Here is a 19215-nt window from a genome sequence, read left to right as displayed (position 1 = left end):
CTGTCCAGTCTCTGTGACAGTGGGGTGGATGCGCTTAGTTTCGGGATGAGTGGAGATATTATTTTGTCGCTGCAGCTGAAATGCTTCTCGATACTTTCCACCGTGGATGCAGACTTGATCTTGTTTCCTCTTTTATTTACTTATTTACATGTTATAAAGTTGCCTGGCCGCTGTCCGTGGTGCTGAAATAGATTTTGTAATTGAGAGCTTATATTTATCTCGAGGGGTTTTTAGATATCATGTGCTGTTCACACCCGTTGCCATCTGAAAAACATGAAATGCAGATTTATTATCAGTTGTATGTATCTATTTTGGGTTACTTGAAGTGGTCCTGGCTCCTGATGTGTTTAAGATACAGTGCCCTATAAGTATATTACGATTTATTTCGCTTTCGCTATATTTCCAATAAAACAGCGGACTCTAGGCAACTTGGCAGCAGTGGTGGCACAAGTTACTCGCAGAGGAAGAGCACTCATTCGCTTTTTTGTTTTTCTCCACACGCCAGCGAGCAATAGCGAGTTAGAGTCGTAAAGACAGAGAGAGGCTGGTACTGTACGTCTTTCCCAATAACCAACAGTATCTGTAAGGGGCGGTGTCCAGCAGACAAATAGAGAGACGCGGGTGCGCACAAGGCTCCACTTTTACGCATGAGCTGCCCTTGCCGTGTGAACACCTCCACTACAGCACTTACCTCGTTTTCTTTCTAAGCACGACCATGATGCATTTGGATTTTCCGTAGATAACAAGACTATTGCTTTTATATTATTAATCAGATTTAATCATCCACCCAAAGCGAAGCACAGACCAGCGGAGTGTACGACTTTTGGCTCAAGTGGTCCCAGAATTGTGTCCATCATGGGAGGACATGGATGGAGCTCAGTCCGTCTTGGTGTCGTCGTTTGTGGATATTTTGCGTTTTTCTGCGGGGAGCTTGTCCCGCGCGCTGAAGCGGGCTGCAGGGAGAGGGAGAGCCCAAACTGCTGCACTGGCCGGAATAACGAATGTTTCGAGTACAACAGAAGGAAAACGGTGTGTTACTGTGATACCTACTGTCAGAAAACCAGAGATTGCTGTGAGGACTATCAGCGTGTGTGCCAAATATCTGGTGAGCTGCTTCTTCTGTCCTGTTCACTGACGTTTAACATTATGAAATGATTTACAATGTTGAGGTTTGGGAGATCAAAGTTTTGGGCAGGACTGTTCTTAGTCCCGGGGGACGCCTATAGTTCATTGTTGTCTAGTTTGCGTCAAGGATGGCTGGCAATGAGGTGACATGGAGACAGTGAGACATACTACACATGCCTGTTTGTAGTGCGCACATCATGGATGTTTGTTTTAAGTGCCACAAGTGACCACTTTGAGGGTTTAGAGGGTATCATGTCCTGTTTTCCAAGTGGAGTGTATGTGTTTTGGGGTTTGTGGTGTTGACCCTTGGCCTTCACATCAAAGCTTCCAATTGCGCAACCGCCCGGCTCCCTAGCTGGAGAGATGTGTGAGCGAACACAGCAGAGTCACGGATAAGAACAGCAGCTTTCTCTTTACCAAAGAATCGTGAGATCATGGTTGAATGTTCACAAAATTAAAGTGAGTTAGGGTCTCATCTTCCCTCGACATCCTCCCTGCCTACCGCTATATTTGGACAAATGGACACCATGGGAAAGACTGCCAAAGATGGTCAGGATTACAGCACAGAACCGTGTGTGAGATTTGACAGACAAGAAACACTGACCTGTAACTTAGGCAACTCCTAGACTATGTTGAAACAACTTCAGAGGGAGTGATTATCTGTGCATAGATACACTCAGAGTGTGACCTTGTCTTAAGTGCACAGTAACAAGCACCTGCAAGGGTCTGCCCTACAAGTCAAAGAGCTCTTAAAGTACCACAGCAATCCCTCTATTTAGGAACATTTAGTGTATACACACTGTATGAGGCGTGCATCTGGATAATTGTGCTGTGATGTGAACAGTCTGCCTCATGCAGACAGACATGGGTCATTAACTTGTGCACAAAAGTCCATTTGTAGCTTTGCTAGACTTCAGTGTTTACTCCAAAGATAGCTGAAACACCTGCTAATCAGAGTTTATCTACAGAATACCGGAGTACTGCGAAGAGACATGCTGGTACTTCATGGATTTCGATGTATTTGGTACAATAAAAAAGTAATGTTTTGACCGTAACCTAAATTAAATGCGCCTTCTAGACTGGTAAACAGGCTAAAACCTTCAAAAACACCAATGATCCTTCCAGTGTCATAAATCAAGCTGAACTTTAAGTCATCTTCCAAACTCTTCATTATGGCAGCACTGGATATTTAGGGGAAAAAAGTTTCTTTCCAGAGCAATACCTCAGAGCCAAATCTTTAACTGACCGTTCAGTTAAACAGGCACGTTGAGACAGAATTTACCATCTAGCAGCCAGCTGAGAGGATTCTGGGCATCACTTCATCCTTCCAGTGTATCTGCCAAGTTGAAAGTTAACAGAATAAGCACCTCAGGTTAGTGTGGAGTCATCACTGTGTGTAACATCCTCTGGTCCCTCAGAGGTCACAGCTGCCATGTGAAGCTGGTCCACTTGAGTATCACAAGAGGGACGTTTAGCACAGGGGATCTCATCTGCTCCTCCGAGCAGTCACGTGATGGTGTAATGCGGGCGTTACAGGTGGGAGAACATTTTCCAGATGTTTACTGTACAGAATAAATCAAGGATATTTGTGTGATTTAAAGCCGCAAACATATAATTCCATAGTCCTTGCGAAGATAAATCTGAACGTGACAGTGATGTCACCTCAACCGTGACCTTTGAATGTGGCACGGATAAGTAAGCATTGAGCAATGTTTGAAATTCACCTCCGCTTCCTCCCTGTGAAACCTGAACCCCTTCATAGTATAAACACAGCCTGCATCTTGCGGCTTGGACGAGCGCCATCAAACAGCCCTTCTCACCCACATTAGACTATCTGATCCCACAGCTCTGCATCAAGGATTTGTCGGTGATTTGTCTGTGTACCGTCCGTCGCAGGCTGTAATTAACCCATGTCAGCTGCAGCCGAGAGCAAAGAGCTCAGAGCTCAGAGTGGGTGACATGAGAGGAGAGACAGGACAAACAGACCGCTCTGTTTGTACCACTTGGACACAAACACTTAAAGCTCTTCAGAGTGTGATACCGGCCTCTCCGGAGACGTCATTCAAATGAAATATTTGACAGGAACATGTGTCGTATGTAAACAGTCGGGAGAATATTCTTGTGCAGTTACTAAGACGGATTTTGTGCTGTTAGGAGCTACAAGGTGTAAATGGAAAAATGAAGTGTTTTTGGTGGAACGGTTAAAAGGAGAAAATGATATATACCTGACAACTATACAGTTCAGGCACAAGCCTCAGGAGAAATGGTCCTTCTCTATGTTCTGCACCATTATCACCTCACAAAAATCCTCTTGGTAGGTTTTATTAATGGACAAAATATAGTCGTCAGCCTGCAGAACGACCCCAGAAAACGGTTTCTGGATAAGTCTAAGGCTAGGATTATGTAACTTGTAATTATTTACAGATGAATCACTTGAGACCTCGATAGCTCTTGTTGATATATAGAAAGCTGACACTGTTACCTTCATATAAACAACACCGTTTGGTTATTAGTCTGGATTCCCCTTAACTCTCTGTGTACATTTTCAAAACTGATGTTTCACAGCGAAAACTGAACTTATTCTTGAAACAAACAACATTAGAAGTTCATCTCATCACCATTTAGACCGTGTTGATAAATGATACATTTTTGTCTCTGGCATTGGTCCCATAGCAAATTAGCTTATATCTAAACACTCCTGTAGTAGGAGTTCATACAGTATATCGCATCATTCAATCTCAGTCTTCATGGACAGTTTCCTATGGAGGTAATTGCTCATTCCTCTGCATAGACCCTTGAGATGATCCTGGCCGACAGGAGGACGGAAGGGGCAGCTCCTCTCCTCTCCTGCAGCGGTGTCTGGTAGTTCTCACTCTAAAAGGAAGACACGTTGTATCCTCTGCCTTGGACACGCGATAGCTTTGCTCATCATTCATCCGTCTCCCCTTGCATGCACCTCTTCTCCTCTTCCTTCTCTCCAGGGCACTATATGTTTGTTTTTTATTCCCCCACCTACGTTTACTCCCTCTTCCTCGTTCCCTCACTTCCCACACGTTCTTTCTTTAACCTCTACGACGAGGGTATGTTTTTACACGGCAAGGCTGAAACGGGCCAGCTGCTGAAGTTTTTGGGACAACCGTTTTATCGTCCAGCTTCTCCCTGGCAAAATTTGATGTCCTGCATCTGGTTTCGTAATGAAAATGACTTCACCTTTTTTGAACTTGAAGTGTGTAAACAGTTTACTTAGGGTTCATTCCTTCAGTGTAACACAGTTTCAAAGGAACCTTCAGGTCTGTTGATTATTCAGAGTGAAATGGGCACATTTCAGTGCTTTCGTACTTTTGCGTTTTGCAAAAAAGCACTTGACTATCATGAATATGTTGGCATATCTTATGATAAGTTAGCATGCTACGTTTAGCATGTAACTGGTGGTATGGATGTAAAGCTGAAGGAGTCATTTATCCCATCATGATGCTGACTGGCGGTGTTCTCTCTTAATGGGGCACATTTTCAGAATTTCAGAAAAATAAAAAAACAACTTGTTGATTTGATAAAATTTTAAATGACGACTGGGTTACATTTTATTACGTTACTTCCAATATTTTTATATTTAAACCTGACATTAGCTGTCCACGCGTCCTCGTAAGCCACCTACCCGAGGCTGCGAATTACTCAGAAGCAAAGTTCACTTTGTCTTAGAAAAATGCCAACGCGGGTCAACCTCCGACTCATATGAGTACATTTTCGGTTTCATTTCCTCTATTTTTGGTTTTCTAGTTTCTTGTTGAGGGTGCAACAGGAAATAGTTTCCGTACATATTATTGAAAGGCTGAGTAACTCCAACACGTCTGCGAGGTTGGGCAATTTCCACAGAAAATCTGTCTCAGCTGTGTTAGTAATGAATCCTTTTAATTAGTTGGTGTGTTTGGCTCCCCTTGCCGAGGTGTCTACAGGAAGCGTTTATGCGCTAACCTGTTATTAGGGCTCGGTCCCGTGTCCTTCACCCATATTAGCAGGCGTATGTTATGCCTTGTGTTTGCCGCACATCATAAGCCTTGTCTGATGGGAGCGTGGCCCAGATCTCTATGGGGGAGGGAGGGTGACCGTGGAGGTTTTTGAGGTGCACCGATCCTCCAGAGCAGCTGGACATCTGGGTCCCATCAGAGAAGAGGTGGGGGTGGATAGAGGGGGGAGGAAAGAGCTAGAAAGAGGACCAAAAAAAAGGGGGGGAGACAGATGGGGGACAAAGAACAAGTGAGAGTGCAGGACAAAGTGATAAAGAGAGAAGAAGATAAAGCCGATTGGGCGGGCAGGTCTGATAACTCTTTTGTTGTGAGACCCTAAAATGGAAGTGCAATTAAGGCGAAGTGAAAGGGAAAGCAGAGGAATGCCAATCTGAAGGGCCTGATAGGATGCCATTATCTCACTGTAACAAGAGTGGCGGAAGAGCTGGGAGATAAAAACTGTTGATGTTGGATACGCATTCTGTTAGTGGTGTCTAAAGATGAGCAAGGTGCCAAGAAAACACGGCCAGCAACTTCATTCAAGCAAACTTTCATCTGTAGCCGCAGCTTCAAATATTTCAAACTACGTACGCTACAGGCCAAAAGGTTTGGAAGCAACTTTACGAGTTTCAGTTCACGATGCATTTCTTAAAAAACAGCGTATGTATTTTGGGATGTATTTACTGCATGATCAGACTTTGCTTTTATTGAGCATTATCCTCAATTTACCTTCAGGTGCACTTTAATGTCACAGAACATTGCTGAATAAATGTTACAAAAGAAAAAAAAAATGGCTTAGTTTTAGGATTGAGGGGATTTGCAAGAGTCACAACTTCAGTACAAAAGTAAAAAAAAACTAAAAACAAATCACAGTTTGCATTATTCACTTTAACTCTTTGGGTTTTGAGAGTCTGCATACAAATGTCTCGTATACTTAAAGAAAGACAAACTCAAATACCTGATAATTATACAAAAAATGTCTTCAGACAAGTTACTCTTTACATAATAATCATGATTAGTTTGACGCACCAATGAAACTTTGATCTTTTATGTACAAATCTGATCCTGCTTCCAACTCTGGTTTAATCTTGTCACAAAAATATGTGTTGGTTCAATGTTCACTTTGACGTTGACCTCACAAAGTTCGGAGCAGAGACGTCTAATGTCAGATGAAGCACAGCAACCCTAACTACAGCCTTAAACGATGAAAAAACTTTAAAAGACATTTGTAAAATCTCATCTGATCAACAGGGCAGGAGCTGGACATGCTGACGATGAGCACCATTTGTTTCCTGCGCAGAGGTCAGAGGTCGGAGGTGGTGGCTTACAACAACTGGGGACTTTCTCGTCAAAAATGTGACCGGGGGGGGGGACAGCGGTGACTTAGTGGGTTTAGACTGTGTCACACTGTCAGCAGGGCTGTCATGTGGGTGGCGGCGGGGCTGTTGTGCTGGTGGTACCAGAAACAGACTGGGGGGGGGGGACCACCACGGTTTGGTAATTGCCTTCTGACCCCCGGTGGCACGGGGCCAACAGGCTGAGACTCCCAGACAGGGCTCCAGTCTTGTTTGTGTGTATGTCGGCGTTGAGACGGAGGGATAATGGCCCTGTTTCCCCCCGGGTGCGGGAACTCGCCGACCCTATCGGTTTCACTGCGCACCCTCGCTGCGAGACCTCAACTGCCCCTCTTGTTGGGTTTTTCCCACTATGAGGAAAGGAAAACAACAACGTGCAAACCAGCCCGCGAACGTCAGAGGATGTAAAAAATAAAAGGAGAGGAAAGGCAAGCAGGGAGGAGTGAGGACAAGAAGAGGTGGAGAAGGCGAGAGCAGGAAGTTGATACCGTTGTGGTGTCTAATTGCATCACGCCCTTCGGTGCTCTCTCAAGAAGGTTCGAGTCGCTCAACAAGTCTACGAAGGGCATTGTGTGCGTTTCTGTGTTTTAGGGCACGACCGAGGGTGCGACGAGCCCAACTGGCAGGATTATTTATTTATTTTTTTCTATATGTGGGGTGATCTGGGAAAGGCGAGCGTCAGGTGGGCAGCACTAATGTGCAGGAATGCAGAGATTCCACAGTGGCTTTTGTGGATCGGCCGTGTCACTGAGGCAGCCGCACTCCCCCCTCCGACACCCCAATAGGACCATGGGAATGAACCGAGCGGGCGGCACCTTGAAAGCTCTCCTGCTCTCCCGTTCCCCTGTTCACACACATACTTATTCGCTCGCAGCATTGTGCCGTGTGTCGAGCGCGTATTATAAAGATAGAATGAGAGAGATTAGATGACAAGAGGGGATTAGATTCAGTTATGGTATATTTATCCAGTACTTCCCTTTAATTTCGCCAAGAACATCTGAGAGCTTCAAGCTGTGTGCACCTGCTCTCATTGTATTGAACTTTCATTGTTTGAAAAGCTTCACAGCACCAATATCAATCTTTAAAAAAAATGCCTCGTGTTTGTAACCGTGCATGGTTTTTTTTTGTGCGTGAGTGCTTGTGGTTCACTCCTTCTTGTTTATGTGTTCATGCAGTGTTTGCTTCCTCCTTAAAATAAGGCTGTTAAATGTCTGCCACTATTAAATCCCTGTGTTGGACAGGGCTTGATTACTAGAGGAGTCCTGTCGCTTTGATCAGAGCCGCCATCTATGTAATACAGCTTCCTCTTAGCCTGATGTAATTGGCTAAATTAGCCTACTGAATGGGAAGGCTGATTGCTGCTGCGTTTGGGCGGTGTGTGTGTGTGTGTGTGTGTGTGTGTGTGTGTGTGTGCGTGCGCATTTATGCGTCTGGTAGAGGCAAATCAGAGAGAACAGGATGCAAAATTAGCCCCTTGTTTTAATGACCACCCCCCCACGCACACACACACACGTACGACCTGGGTTGCAGACTTCCTGAGTCTGAGGTTAAGCTGATCCGACATAAGTAGATGGCAATGACCCGGTCGCTCACTGCCACGTGCCCACCTGAGTGAATTCTCAGCGGAATATTATGCAAGACTAAATCAGGGTGTGTTGTGCAGCTTAGAAGTTAAGCCGTGCAGTTAGGCATGGCAGTGAAGATTAGGGGAAAGTTTGCTACTTCCTCTGGGTTTTCGCAATTATGCAATTTGTCACACACAGCACAGGTAGAACAAGCTTTCTGACATTTTGTCTGTAACAGAAGGCGATTCTGAGGCAACAATAAGAACACTTCCCTTTATGTGTGTTTGGTCTTTTGATATGTCATGATGTCTGGTTATCTTGACCTTCAGCTGACCATTATATCTCCCTGCTTCCCTAGCAGCCATCGACTGCGTGGTGGGATCATGGGGTCCCTGGTCATCGTGCACTTCCCCGTGTGGAGTTGGCAGCACGGAGAGGAGCCGCCAAGTGTCTGTCCCCCCTAGAAATGGAGGCACGCCATGTCCTGACCTGAAACAGCGAAGGGGATGTTTTGGAAACAACGCCATATGTAGCACTGCGAAAGGTGAGCGCCTGACCTTTTCCTCTGCGCCTCAGCATGCATACATGTAGGCCTGCTGGGAACTCTGCTACATATTAATTAGGTGTTTCACTTTTTTAGTATTTTCTGTGTTGCTCAGTGATATTCTGGCTTTTTTTTTTTCATATGGGGGAACTTTCTGCATGTTTTCCCCTCACCTGTGTGTCTGTTTCCGTCCACAGAGACATGACTGTTAGGTTAAGTGGGGATATTAAACTGGCCATAGGGGAGTATGTGAGTGTGAACTGCAACATATCCAGGGTGTAGCCCACCTCTCACCCAATACTAGCTTTGATAGGCCTGGAGCCCTTTACATGATAAGTGTTCATGAATGATGGAGGACAGTCTCTGGGGCACCTCTTGTTAACAGTTTTCCCCCGAACATCTGTTCTGAGTGAGGCCTTATCTCCAGCTGCGCTATTTCAACAGCTCTGTTCTCTTTTTACCGGTGAATCACATTCCCGGGAATCAAACGCCACAAAACCGAGAGCCAAACACTAAAACGCTGGGTCTGGGTCACTATGAATCATTTGATTCATTGAGTCAGTTTGAGTCATGAGATGAGCTGTTACAGTTGTTGCAGTATCTGACATTTTTTTTTCTATTTTCACCTTTCCACCCCCAAATGTTGAGTTACAGAGGTGGCAAAGATCTTGCCTGATTCTTTCAAGAGGAACTTCAAGGACCCTTGGAGGCGGCCACACATGATGATGAAGGAGGAAAAGGCCAGGTAAGGCCCCTGCTTTGGTTTTGTGTGCCGCTGCTCGTTTGTGCGTAGTGATGGGTTTCAGCACAGGGAGGTAATCACAGCTCAACTGTGCAGAGTGCTGGTCTGTTACTGAGGGCGGGATCGTTCAGACTCTTTCAGACTTTGTAGAATGCCTTATATAATACGCATTATTTAACCTTTAAATCCAACCTTTAAAAACAACTCAGAGCTGTTTTACAATATGTTCTGTTTCCTTATTAGACGGTGTTTTATGTAAAAGATTTATAAGATGTTGCTTCATCTGGCATGAACCTCTTTACTTCTATCTCCAAGTTCCTGATTTCACTCAAGGTTCAGACCTATTTTTACTTGGTTTGACATGAGCTTTGTGCTTTAAAAGATTAGACGCTGCAGACCAAGGCCGAGGTTGCCATAGAAAACTGCTTGGGCTTTGTAACATGAACTCTGTCACTGAATATTTGCTTCATGCGATGACCTTTGCTGGTAAAGCAGCCGTGATCCATGTTAAAAGCATGTACATCATATTTTGTCTGAGCCGGTGGCAGATGTTCTCAGAGCAGGAAAAAAAAAAGAAAAGAAATCAGAGGCCAGGGAATACAATCATGGCCGATTTCCTGACAACTCACAGCCTTTCACACTGATTAAAATGGACATCGGATACATTTGTTTTGACTGAAAGACTAAATCTCGGGGGACTGGAGGTGCATTACTCATAAATGGGGTTGATTCGACATGAATTACACGGAACAAGCGTGCATTTTTTCACACAGACACCAGGTTACAAGAGCATGACAGCATGATCAGTAGTCTTAAAATCTCTGGGTGTACCTTCAAAAATGATTTTTAGCAGAATAAAAGGGATTTAAAGCATTTAAGATTCTGTTCTGCAGCATGGACAAGTCCTATTCTATTAAAGTAGGATATAAGGTGAAGCAATCAGACATACCTCTGTGCTAGAGCCTCATTATCCTTTTTCTCATTCACAATATTATTTACTTGTAGCCAAAACCTCAAAATGCGAGAAAATCAGACATGAAGAATGTGTTTTTATTTTTTAAAAATGTTACAGGCAGAAGGAAAGAGACCGGGCCTTCATGTTTTCCTTGATAAACCACCCCACTGAGGATGGTGTTTTGTCATCTGATGGAATCAAGGACAAAATAAATAGCACAGCGAGGTTCAAAGTGTCTTCCAGGGAACACAGTGATCAGAAAAACACAACTTTATTGTTGTTTCCAGGGTGCAGACTGAGAAGTGTTGATATTAGAATAGTGCAGGTGACCATGACCATGATTGTTGGATCACCTTCAAATGGAACAAACTTATTATCTGCACACTTGTGCTTTGTCTGATTGGGTTGGATCAAAACTTGGCATTTCTCTTTTGTCCTAGTTGAAAGGTTTTAGGGGAGGGAGGAGGAAGCGGGAGTTGTTGGGAGTGGACCAATGTATCTTCATCTGGACATTTTCCACTTGGCAATTTTACTCGAGATATGAGTAACAAATGTGAGTGAAGGACTGACTAATCCAACAAACCAAAATATCAGACAGAGCCATGAGCAACATCCTGCTTACTTGTAACAGGGTGCGTTTTTGTCAGATTTATCAAAGCAGATGTGAATGAGTGCATTATTTCTGACTCTGGTTTTCCTCTCCTCCTTTCTTTGTCCTGTGCTTGCAGCTACTGCGTGTACCTGCGGATCAAACAGGCCAGTGCTGCGTGTAAACTCAAACTGTGGAGCGCTCAGCTGGTGAGAGAAAGGCTGGTCTGTGCAGAGTGTCAGAGTGACGCCATGGCAAAGTCAAACCGCTGCGGAGGCGACGGCCTAGAGAACTTAAGGTAAACGAAAATTAATGAAATATATGCAAAGATATTTAAAACTGGAAAAAAAAATACGTATAGTAAAAAATTTGCATCTCCATGTTAGGAACTACCACGAATAAATCAAAGCACTTAAAGTAACCAGTTCATTTAGTTTAGAGCTATTTTAAATTATGCTTAGTTTAGCTCTATCAATGTTTATGGGAATAACTAGCAGCTGCCTTCTTTCTTGAAAGACAATTAAGTAATAATTGACACATTGGCACATCAGACCCTGTAGTACACACATAATAAATTGCAAGCAAGAAAAGAGACAGAAGTAAGACGGTAGGTCCTTAAGTCAGACTAGCAAATAAAAGATTAGGTGTAACAAAACACAGAAACAACGTTTAAAGCAGGCCAGATAAAGTTGCACCGCTTCAGCATGCGAATAACAGGGTGTTCTTTTAATGCCCCATTGGCAACCAAATTGCCGTCACCCTCAGCCTTTATACCTCATCTCCTGATAACCAGGTGGAGACAGGTGCACCAAATCACCTGCTCCATAATGAAGGATGGGCAGCACCTGGAGGCACACAAAGGAAAAGAACAAGCTCCCACTTAAAAAAAAAAAATGCAAACACACTCACAGCACATAACAAGCAACTTTATATATAAATTGAGTTGTGGCTGGTAATATCTGAAGAATTTCCATTGACTTTAAACAGAACTGCACATCATTCAACATATTTTAAATTAATATAAGGGTGCATTTGTTTTTGTTTGGGGTTTTTTTTGTTGTTTTTTTTCATTGCATAATTTAGAAAAACGTATATCTGTGTATTAATGTAAGGCCCTGTTAATTATATCCATGCTGTGCCATGTGGGCTGAAAGCAGCTGCGTCACTTTTCACCAAGACTGTGCAACTGTTTTTACAAATATACAAATCTTACAAGTCCACTCATATTTCCTGTGTCGTAACCGTCCTGTTCCCCTCGATCTGGTCTGTCATCCTCCAGGACCTTCTGGGCTGCAGCTTCGGTCCCGGGCTGTCACGGTTCCTGGGAGCGACAGTCGTCCTCTGAGGGCTGCAGGTGTCCTCCCTACTCTGTGCTCTTTGTCTGAGGCGACGCGGAAGCTCCAGACGTTCACGCGCAGGGAACGAGATTTCTCTCAGCTCCTCCCCGCTAGCTACGAACAGCCCTGCCTGCCAGATCCGATCCTCCGATCCAGATTACTGGATGCGTAACTCAAGGAGATCAGCAGCATCCTGCCATCTTTTCCTAATTTCACCTCATGCTCTGTACTGTATACACTATAACTAAGCACACAGAAATTCTTGCATTTAACTCCAGTTCTTACAGCCACGCTGTGCTCCTTTCAGCTCCAAAGCAAAGCGACATCAATATGCCTTTTTACCTCTGAATCTTTGCTATCTACCTCCATCAGTGCAAGTGTATTTGCTAACGCGTAATGTGTAAATCTAAATATATTATTTTTCTTTATACATTTTCTACTTATGATTGTTCATGTGTAATGTAAATGTGTCTATATAGCTACACTTATTCGTATCCAACTGTTTAAAAATCCAACAGCGACATAGGGTTTAGGTCCAAATCCAAAGACCAAGCAAAAAAAAAAGTGGTTCCTCAAAGTTGTAGCCGTTGCCAGAATCCTTGAGTCCATATATCGAAGGTTCAGCAGTTTCAGTAACACTTAAAATCATTTTAAAATTTAAAAAAAGTGAAGCTGAATATCAGGCAGTGTTTCTCAGGTCTTTAGATGTGTGTCTTTTTCGTCTGATGTTTTTAATAGGGACTTACAGTTGAAATCGGTCCAATCTGTTTAGACCAACTATTATTAGGGAGGCCATATCAGATCATTTCACTCCCTCTGGTCCCCTGTGTCCAAAAGTATATATATAAAAAAAACTTCCAGTGCTCACAACAAGGATTATCAGAGGAGTGTATCCTCCTTATATTATTATTAATTAACAGATCCCCTTAGATATTTGACTTGTTCTGCTTTTCCGTCTCCACTCTCGTCTCTACCGACTTGATGTTATTCTTTAAAATACGTTGCAGCATTAACAGCAACGTTGCCTTCCCGCCCTCAGGACTCAGTTATCCGACGGCTCAGCATGCCTTCCTGCATCTCTCACACCGCTTGGGTGAAGAAGAGCACCGCCGTCTTTCTTTCCCATGTCTGTGATTTGTGTGTTTATTTATTATAAAGCAAGCGATGATTTTATGATTAGTGCAGCACGGCATACTCTGTACACTGTCCAATAGTGGAAATAAACGACGACACTATTATTTTTTTTCTGATGTGTATATTTCATTAAAACATTGCATTCAGATTAAAAAAAAAAAGCTTGGATTTTGTTATTGCTTACACAGACGGCTATTAGCATTTCTGACTCCTCTAAGTATATACCTCTGTTCCACCAGCATTTACAAGGAGTGTTTCGGAGAAAACTGCAGCTGAACATATGTAACATAACACAAACATGCGTCCATTAACGTGCGTTTGTTGCATTCTCCACATTTTTTTCCTGGCCCGTAAATGGGATGACGACAAGGAAAATGACAACTAATGTGTGTAATTATGCTTTTGAGCTGCAGTTGAGAGTTTTTGTGATGTAACTGCTAGAGACGATGGGTGGACAGATTGGACATCAGGGCTGAGACGCTGGACAGGTTACGTCATACGGAGCAGAGAACAACACATGGGCAGTCTCCTCCTTTATGTAATCCATAGCCTGGATAAACTTCATAAACAAACTCTCAGTCATCAGTACCCCGAACAATCTGAAAGGACTTTGTAAAAACTGAAGATTTTATTTGTTTTATAACAGATGCACTTGAACTTCACCTCCTGCATTAATCTCTCCGGCCGCCCTCTCTCCCAGCCCTCCACCAAAACTCCCCGTCGTCAGCACAACTCTTTATTTTCTCTTACTACAACAGTGGCAATAGGGTGCTGTCAGCCTGACGGTCCATCCCCTCTGCTGCCCTGCCTCTGCTGCTAACCCTGCTTTCCAAAGGGCAGGAAGGCCCGTCTCTGGCCCGGTGCCTGATGGGCTCCGACAGCAGTGTGTTCTGGGATTACGGCCAAAGAAAAGGGGGGCATTCCATCGCTGGCGGCTTTTGTCATAGCATGGCCACTGTTTGCTTTTGACAAGACAGCTGTTCAAAGCCCTTCCAGCCCCCCGCGTACGGCATGAGGGGAAAGAACCCCGAGGTGACTTCCGTTTATCGATGGAGCCGGTGGATGCGCGGTGCCGACCTCGACCTGAGGTCCCTTCTTTGCCACGTCAATCTATTGTAGCCGCAGTCAGTCATCATATATTCCACATCACAGGGGGAAAGCATGGTGAAATAGGTCCCGGCAAGTCGAGCTTTGCCTTGCTCCTATAAAAATATTCTTTCAAATAAATAATAATAATAAAAAAAAGCTGAAAATAATTCGTTTTTTTTTTATTTTCCTCCTGGTTCAAATTGTGTAAATGACGTCTTTCCACCTTGTTTACTTGTTTATGTGCCACGTGCAACAGAAAAGGTCTCCATCAGCCCCATTAAACACCTGAGCCTGCGTCTCCCTAATGTTGTGTATGTGGACCATGTGTGTTTTGGGGAGTGCGTACTGTAATTAGCACGTCATCTTAATGAAGGCTTGTTGCTCCTGTAGGAGCAGCTGGTCCATGGCAGAGGAATGATAATGAATGGACGCCTCAACATGAGGACTTTAGCCGCACATTTAGCAACGCAGATGGAGCGCAACCCCACACATGAACGCACACAGAGGGATCGTTATCTTGTTTTTCAGATTGCGCTCCGCGACAGGACAGGAGGTTATTAGAAGACTTTTAGTGTGATGTAATTGCAGAATAATTTGCTTCTCTGCCTGGCACAGAACTACTTCAACAACTTTACTCTGAGAGTCCAGGGATTTGAAGTAAATACTAAGTAAAACATTCATGTGGCAAAGTTACTGTGACGTAGCATCACAAGTCATAAATATATAAAGCAAATATAAGGCGTGATGAATGTGCAAAATGAGTCTTTCTGCAGACGCTCATGTGATTCCCACCGTTGAAAAATGGCGTCACCTAGTGGCATTTATGACTTCCTGCTCCACTTTTCACAAAAACTACACCACCATAGACTCCCCTTATGAATGTTTTTATTTTTAATTTATGTGGGTCAGATTTCAATATCCAGCACATGGTGAAAACTTAACATTAAAACCATGAATTTTCTTTTTTTTTGGTCTAATTATTAAAATCACTTTTATATTTTTTAACACGTTTTTTAGAGTGGTTACGATACTGGGGATAATCCTTAATTTCTTTGTTTTTATATTCACAGCTAGCTTGTTTTTATTGTTTACTGAGTACAATAACTAACAATGACATTCTGCAGCAGAGCATACAAGATCCGTTGATATAAACTTTTAATATACCGCCAAGGAAAGCACAGAATCAAACAAAGAGAAGCATCTCATGGTCAAATTTGTCAGTGGAGGCAGAATCGTGGCACAGATCCAAAGGTCAGTCGACTGTACATACATAGCACATGTAAGGCAAAAGTGACTTTAGCTGGAAGTGCCGCTTGTGTTTGTGTTTTTATACATACTGTACGTACAGGCAGGTCCAGGAATCACATATAGAACTAACATATGAATCATACAATAAAGTATAAAATGGTATTTTTTGATTATTTTAAAGTAATTAAAACTTCTCTTCCGGTTCATCTCTTTTCTTCCAAAATTGAACTTTAAGATATTTTTCAAATCGGTAAAATTCAAATAACTACATTCAGACAGGCAAACAGAGACAACCGGTTTCACCTAATAAACACACAGAGCAGAATCTTCCCTTCAAAACACACAAGTAAAAAATGAAAATCACTTACTTTGATGTGGAAGACTCATTTAAAGAAAATAAAGGAAATAAAACACAGTTTACTCAACTGAGAGAGGATGGAAGGCCAAGTGAGAGATTGACCTGTGGCCAGTTTTTGTTGTATGTGAGCCAAGCCCAAGTGTTTCTTTTATTTGAGGTTTTTGATCTGCTGGTTTGTTTTGTTGATCTTATTGTCCATCTTGTCCACTTTGTTCAGCAGAGAATCAATGGAGTCGTCCTGGGCCTCAATCTCAGACTGGAGTCCCAGGCCAAGGTTCTTCAGTCGGCTCAGGCCGTTGGAAATCTCATCTAAGACATTGACAAAGTACATTAGTTTTGTTTAATGACGGACACAAAATGAAAATAGAAGGTTTTTAACTCTATAACAACATTTAACAGTTAGATTTCCCAATGCACAGTCCTAAACATGAAGCATTAAAGTTACGTCTTTCCTTTCTCTGCATTATATGGAACTATATTGTACAACAAACATTTAAAAATGGAAATATTGTTTACCCAAATTTTTGTCAATGGTCTGGTGAGCCTCTCTGAGGTGCCTGTTCTGGGGGTAAGCATTCGGTCTCGATGAGCTGTCATCCATCGATGTAGAAGCCCCAAATCCTGGAACACAGAAATCAGAAATGGTGACACACAGTTTGTGGTATGATTAAGCCATACTTTATGGTTATGGTGAAAACTCTTACCTCCTGTATCCAACTTCCTTAAGTTGGGATGGCTGGCTTGGTACTTATCTTCATGTTCTCTGCTGCTGGACATGGCAGTCTGTAACCTGAGAAAGTCAGATAAGCACTGTTAAGAAAGGTAGTCAAGGACAAGCAACAATGAATAGAGTTAACTGAAGCCATTTTATTTGATATGAGTTTCATTATGATCCCTAGAAGAATGCAGAATGAAGTATGCAGGTAAATGTGCAACACTCGACGGTAAAACGGGACGTCACTCCACAGTATTAATTACACTGAAGGAAACTGACACAATTAAATGAGCCATAAGTTTTGTGCCTTTGTATTGTGACATGTACGTCAATATGTCAATAAACTTGTATTTTATTCAGTCAGAAGAGTTCAAGTAAATGCACCAACTCCAAATTTATGTAATAATAACAACAACAATAACAATTCGTCTCATTTTATGTCATTTCTACCCCATGAAATCTCCCAACACTTACATTAATCTGAGTTAATATCCTGAAAAGATTAAACGATGATAAATATATTTAAAATGCTATATAATACAGTAAAAACGTCTTTTATTTCTTCTCAGTAACATTTACTTCCCCCTGAAACTAATAATAGCTGACATAGCCCACTGATCCTGAGAAAGTAGAACTGAAACTTACCTATCACTGGCCTGATAGGGCTTTTGTTGCTCGGGTGGGGGCTTTGTCTCTGGCTTGCCCTTGAAGTAATTCATAAGGCCACCCCACACACTCTTGATACTGGTAATGTGCGTCTGGCTAGTCTTCAGGTCCTGATCCATATTGTCCAACATCTTGTCTGCCCTCTTCAGAACTTCACCTTGTCGCACCATCTCCTACAGAGAAAGAATATATATGTATATATAGATATATATATAGATAAAGGGGGGATCTTTAAGGTTTCTGTACGCCCTCAGAGACAGTGACAGTTCTCCTTTTACGCCAGTGTGCACCTGATGGTTTTACTTACCTCTGCCGTGTCTACACCAATCTTCTCCGACTCGTAGATGAGACCAAGGGAACGGTGAGTGCTGTCCACCATGGACTGAGTTGTCCGCATCAATTCCTGCTGGAGGTACCGCTGCCTCCTCTCCGCATCACTCATCCCGCTGTCGTCTTCGTCAAAACCCCTACTTCTAGGCTTAAAGTGTTCCTCATTGTCGTCATCATCATCAGCAAATGGGTTGTGGGATTTTGGGTAGGCCATCTGTGAAGCAATGTTTTGGCAATATAATCTTAAAATTATCTAGCATTTTTCAGAGTTCTCAACTGTGCTCTCACGGCCGTCTGAGGTCAAGAATGAGTTTTCACATAGATGCAATGTGGGGATTTTGGGGGGATGTCTGAATGTCTGAAACTGAAACCATTGGCCGGCTATTCAAAGCATATTCAAATAAATGTAATAATTTTATGGTCGAACCTTAAAATACCACATTGACAGTGCTTTTAAATTCTACACAACCACTAACAAATAGAACCAACCATTAAAAATAGAAATTTTAGCCATGTACTATCTTTCAGGTTACTTTCCATTTAGCAGCATGTAACGTGTCGAATATGGCTACATGCTTGTTGAATCCCTAAAGAAACATTTCCAGAACAACGTGAGGCTCGGTTGACATGCTGACTGGATAAACCGATTCCCAAATATTTTTCAAAAAACTTCGACTAGAAGTGTCTCCAAGGTGATGATAGCTTTTCAGCTAGTCGCAACTTCCACACAACAAATCGAGTTGTTAATTAGTAATGGACAGATTAAGTAATCAAATGTGCCAGTAAAAAATGATTCGCACAGTTGTCAAAACAATTTCTGAACAATAAAAAGTACAGAAATATATATAACTTCATCGCTATGTCTTATGTATGTGAGGGGTGTTGGTTAGCTAGTCAACCGTTAGCGTGTCAACAAACACTATTACCTCTCCTCCAAGTCAAAACAAAGCAGCGCAGTGTTAACGTGGGAGTTTTCTTCTTATATAAAAGTTGTCTACAATGAAACCGTATAAACTGCGAGAGCAACTTAATTGACAAACCTTTGATCGCTCCTGTCGCTTTATCAGCTGACTGTGTCAAGACACTTCCGGTCACGTCCGATGATGATGATGATGATCCTGTTCAACGGCTGAACCCCCGCGCAACACTAACGCATACGGCGGCGCTAAAGTAACTTAAACCTGGAAAGTGTTCCAGTATGATACTGGATTTTGTAAATACTGCACGGAAGATAAACGTTTGTATGTTTTTTTTACTTAACGATGTGTCGTTTACGTGCTCTTCAGTCGTTTTTATTGTCCATGCCGAGCTGCCGTACTGCGGTTCTCAGAGCAAGTAGTGATGGGAAATGAGGCTATTTTCTGAGAGTCGGCTCTTTTGCCACGGCTCTAAAAGAAGAACCGGCTCTTTCGGCTTCCGAGCGGCTCTTTACATGATATTGTTTAACACGCAACACAAT

The 19215-nt window shown here is 42.8% G+C and overlaps 2 protein-coding genes across 4 annotated transcripts; one reads left to right on the top strand and one right to left on the bottom strand.

Annotated features, from left to right (window-relative positions):
* The first annotated feature begins 530 nt into the window (after positions 1 to 530).
* On the top strand, positions 531 to 13511 carry si:dkey-178e17.3 (somatomedin-B and thrombospondin type-1 domain-containing protein). 2 transcript variants are annotated; one of them, XM_047592142.1, is made up of 5 exons: positions 531 to 1105; positions 8411 to 8593; positions 9248 to 9338; positions 11019 to 11177; positions 12159 to 13511. In XM_047592142.1, exons 1-5 carry the CDS (start codon positions 856 to 858, stop codon positions 12262 to 12264), a joined length of 789 nt encoding a protein of 262 aa, XP_047448098.1. In that variant the 5' UTR covers positions 531 to 855; the 3' UTR covers positions 12265 to 13511. The 2 variants fall into 2 exon arrangements, with proteins under 2 accessions (XP_047448098.1, XP_047448097.1); XM_047592141.1 differs by having other exon boundaries at positions 532 to 1105; positions 8408 to 8593.
* A 2066-nt stretch (positions 13512 to 15577) lies between these two features.
* snap29 (synaptosome associated protein 29) lies at positions 15578 to 19075 on the bottom strand. 2 transcript variants are annotated; one of them, XM_047592143.1, is made up of 6 exons: positions 18797 to 19075; positions 17734 to 17970; positions 17406 to 17599; positions 16750 to 16835; positions 16562 to 16666; positions 15578 to 16354 (listed from the first exon to the last, which is right to left on the bottom strand). In XM_047592143.1, exons 2-6 carry the CDS (start codon positions 17968 to 17970, stop codon positions 16194 to 16196), a joined length of 783 nt encoding a protein of 260 aa, XP_047448099.1. In that variant the 5' UTR covers positions 18797 to 19075; the 3' UTR covers positions 15578 to 16193. The 2 variants fall into 2 exon arrangements, with proteins under 2 accessions (XP_047448099.1, XP_047448100.1); XM_047592144.1 differs by having other exon boundaries at positions 18683 to 18825.
* Between the last annotated feature and the right edge of the window lie 140 nt (positions 19076 to 19215).

The sequence above is a fragment of the Mugil cephalus genome, chromosome 8, assembly GCF_022458985.1.
Source record: "Mugil cephalus isolate CIBA_MC_2020 chromosome 8, CIBA_Mcephalus_1.1, whole genome shotgun sequence".
Classification (NCBI taxonomy): domain Eukaryota; kingdom Metazoa; phylum Chordata; class Actinopteri; order Mugiliformes; family Mugilidae; genus Mugil; species Mugil cephalus.
Note: the sequence above shows the minus strand (reverse complement) of the source record. Positions and strands in the feature narration are given on the sequence as shown.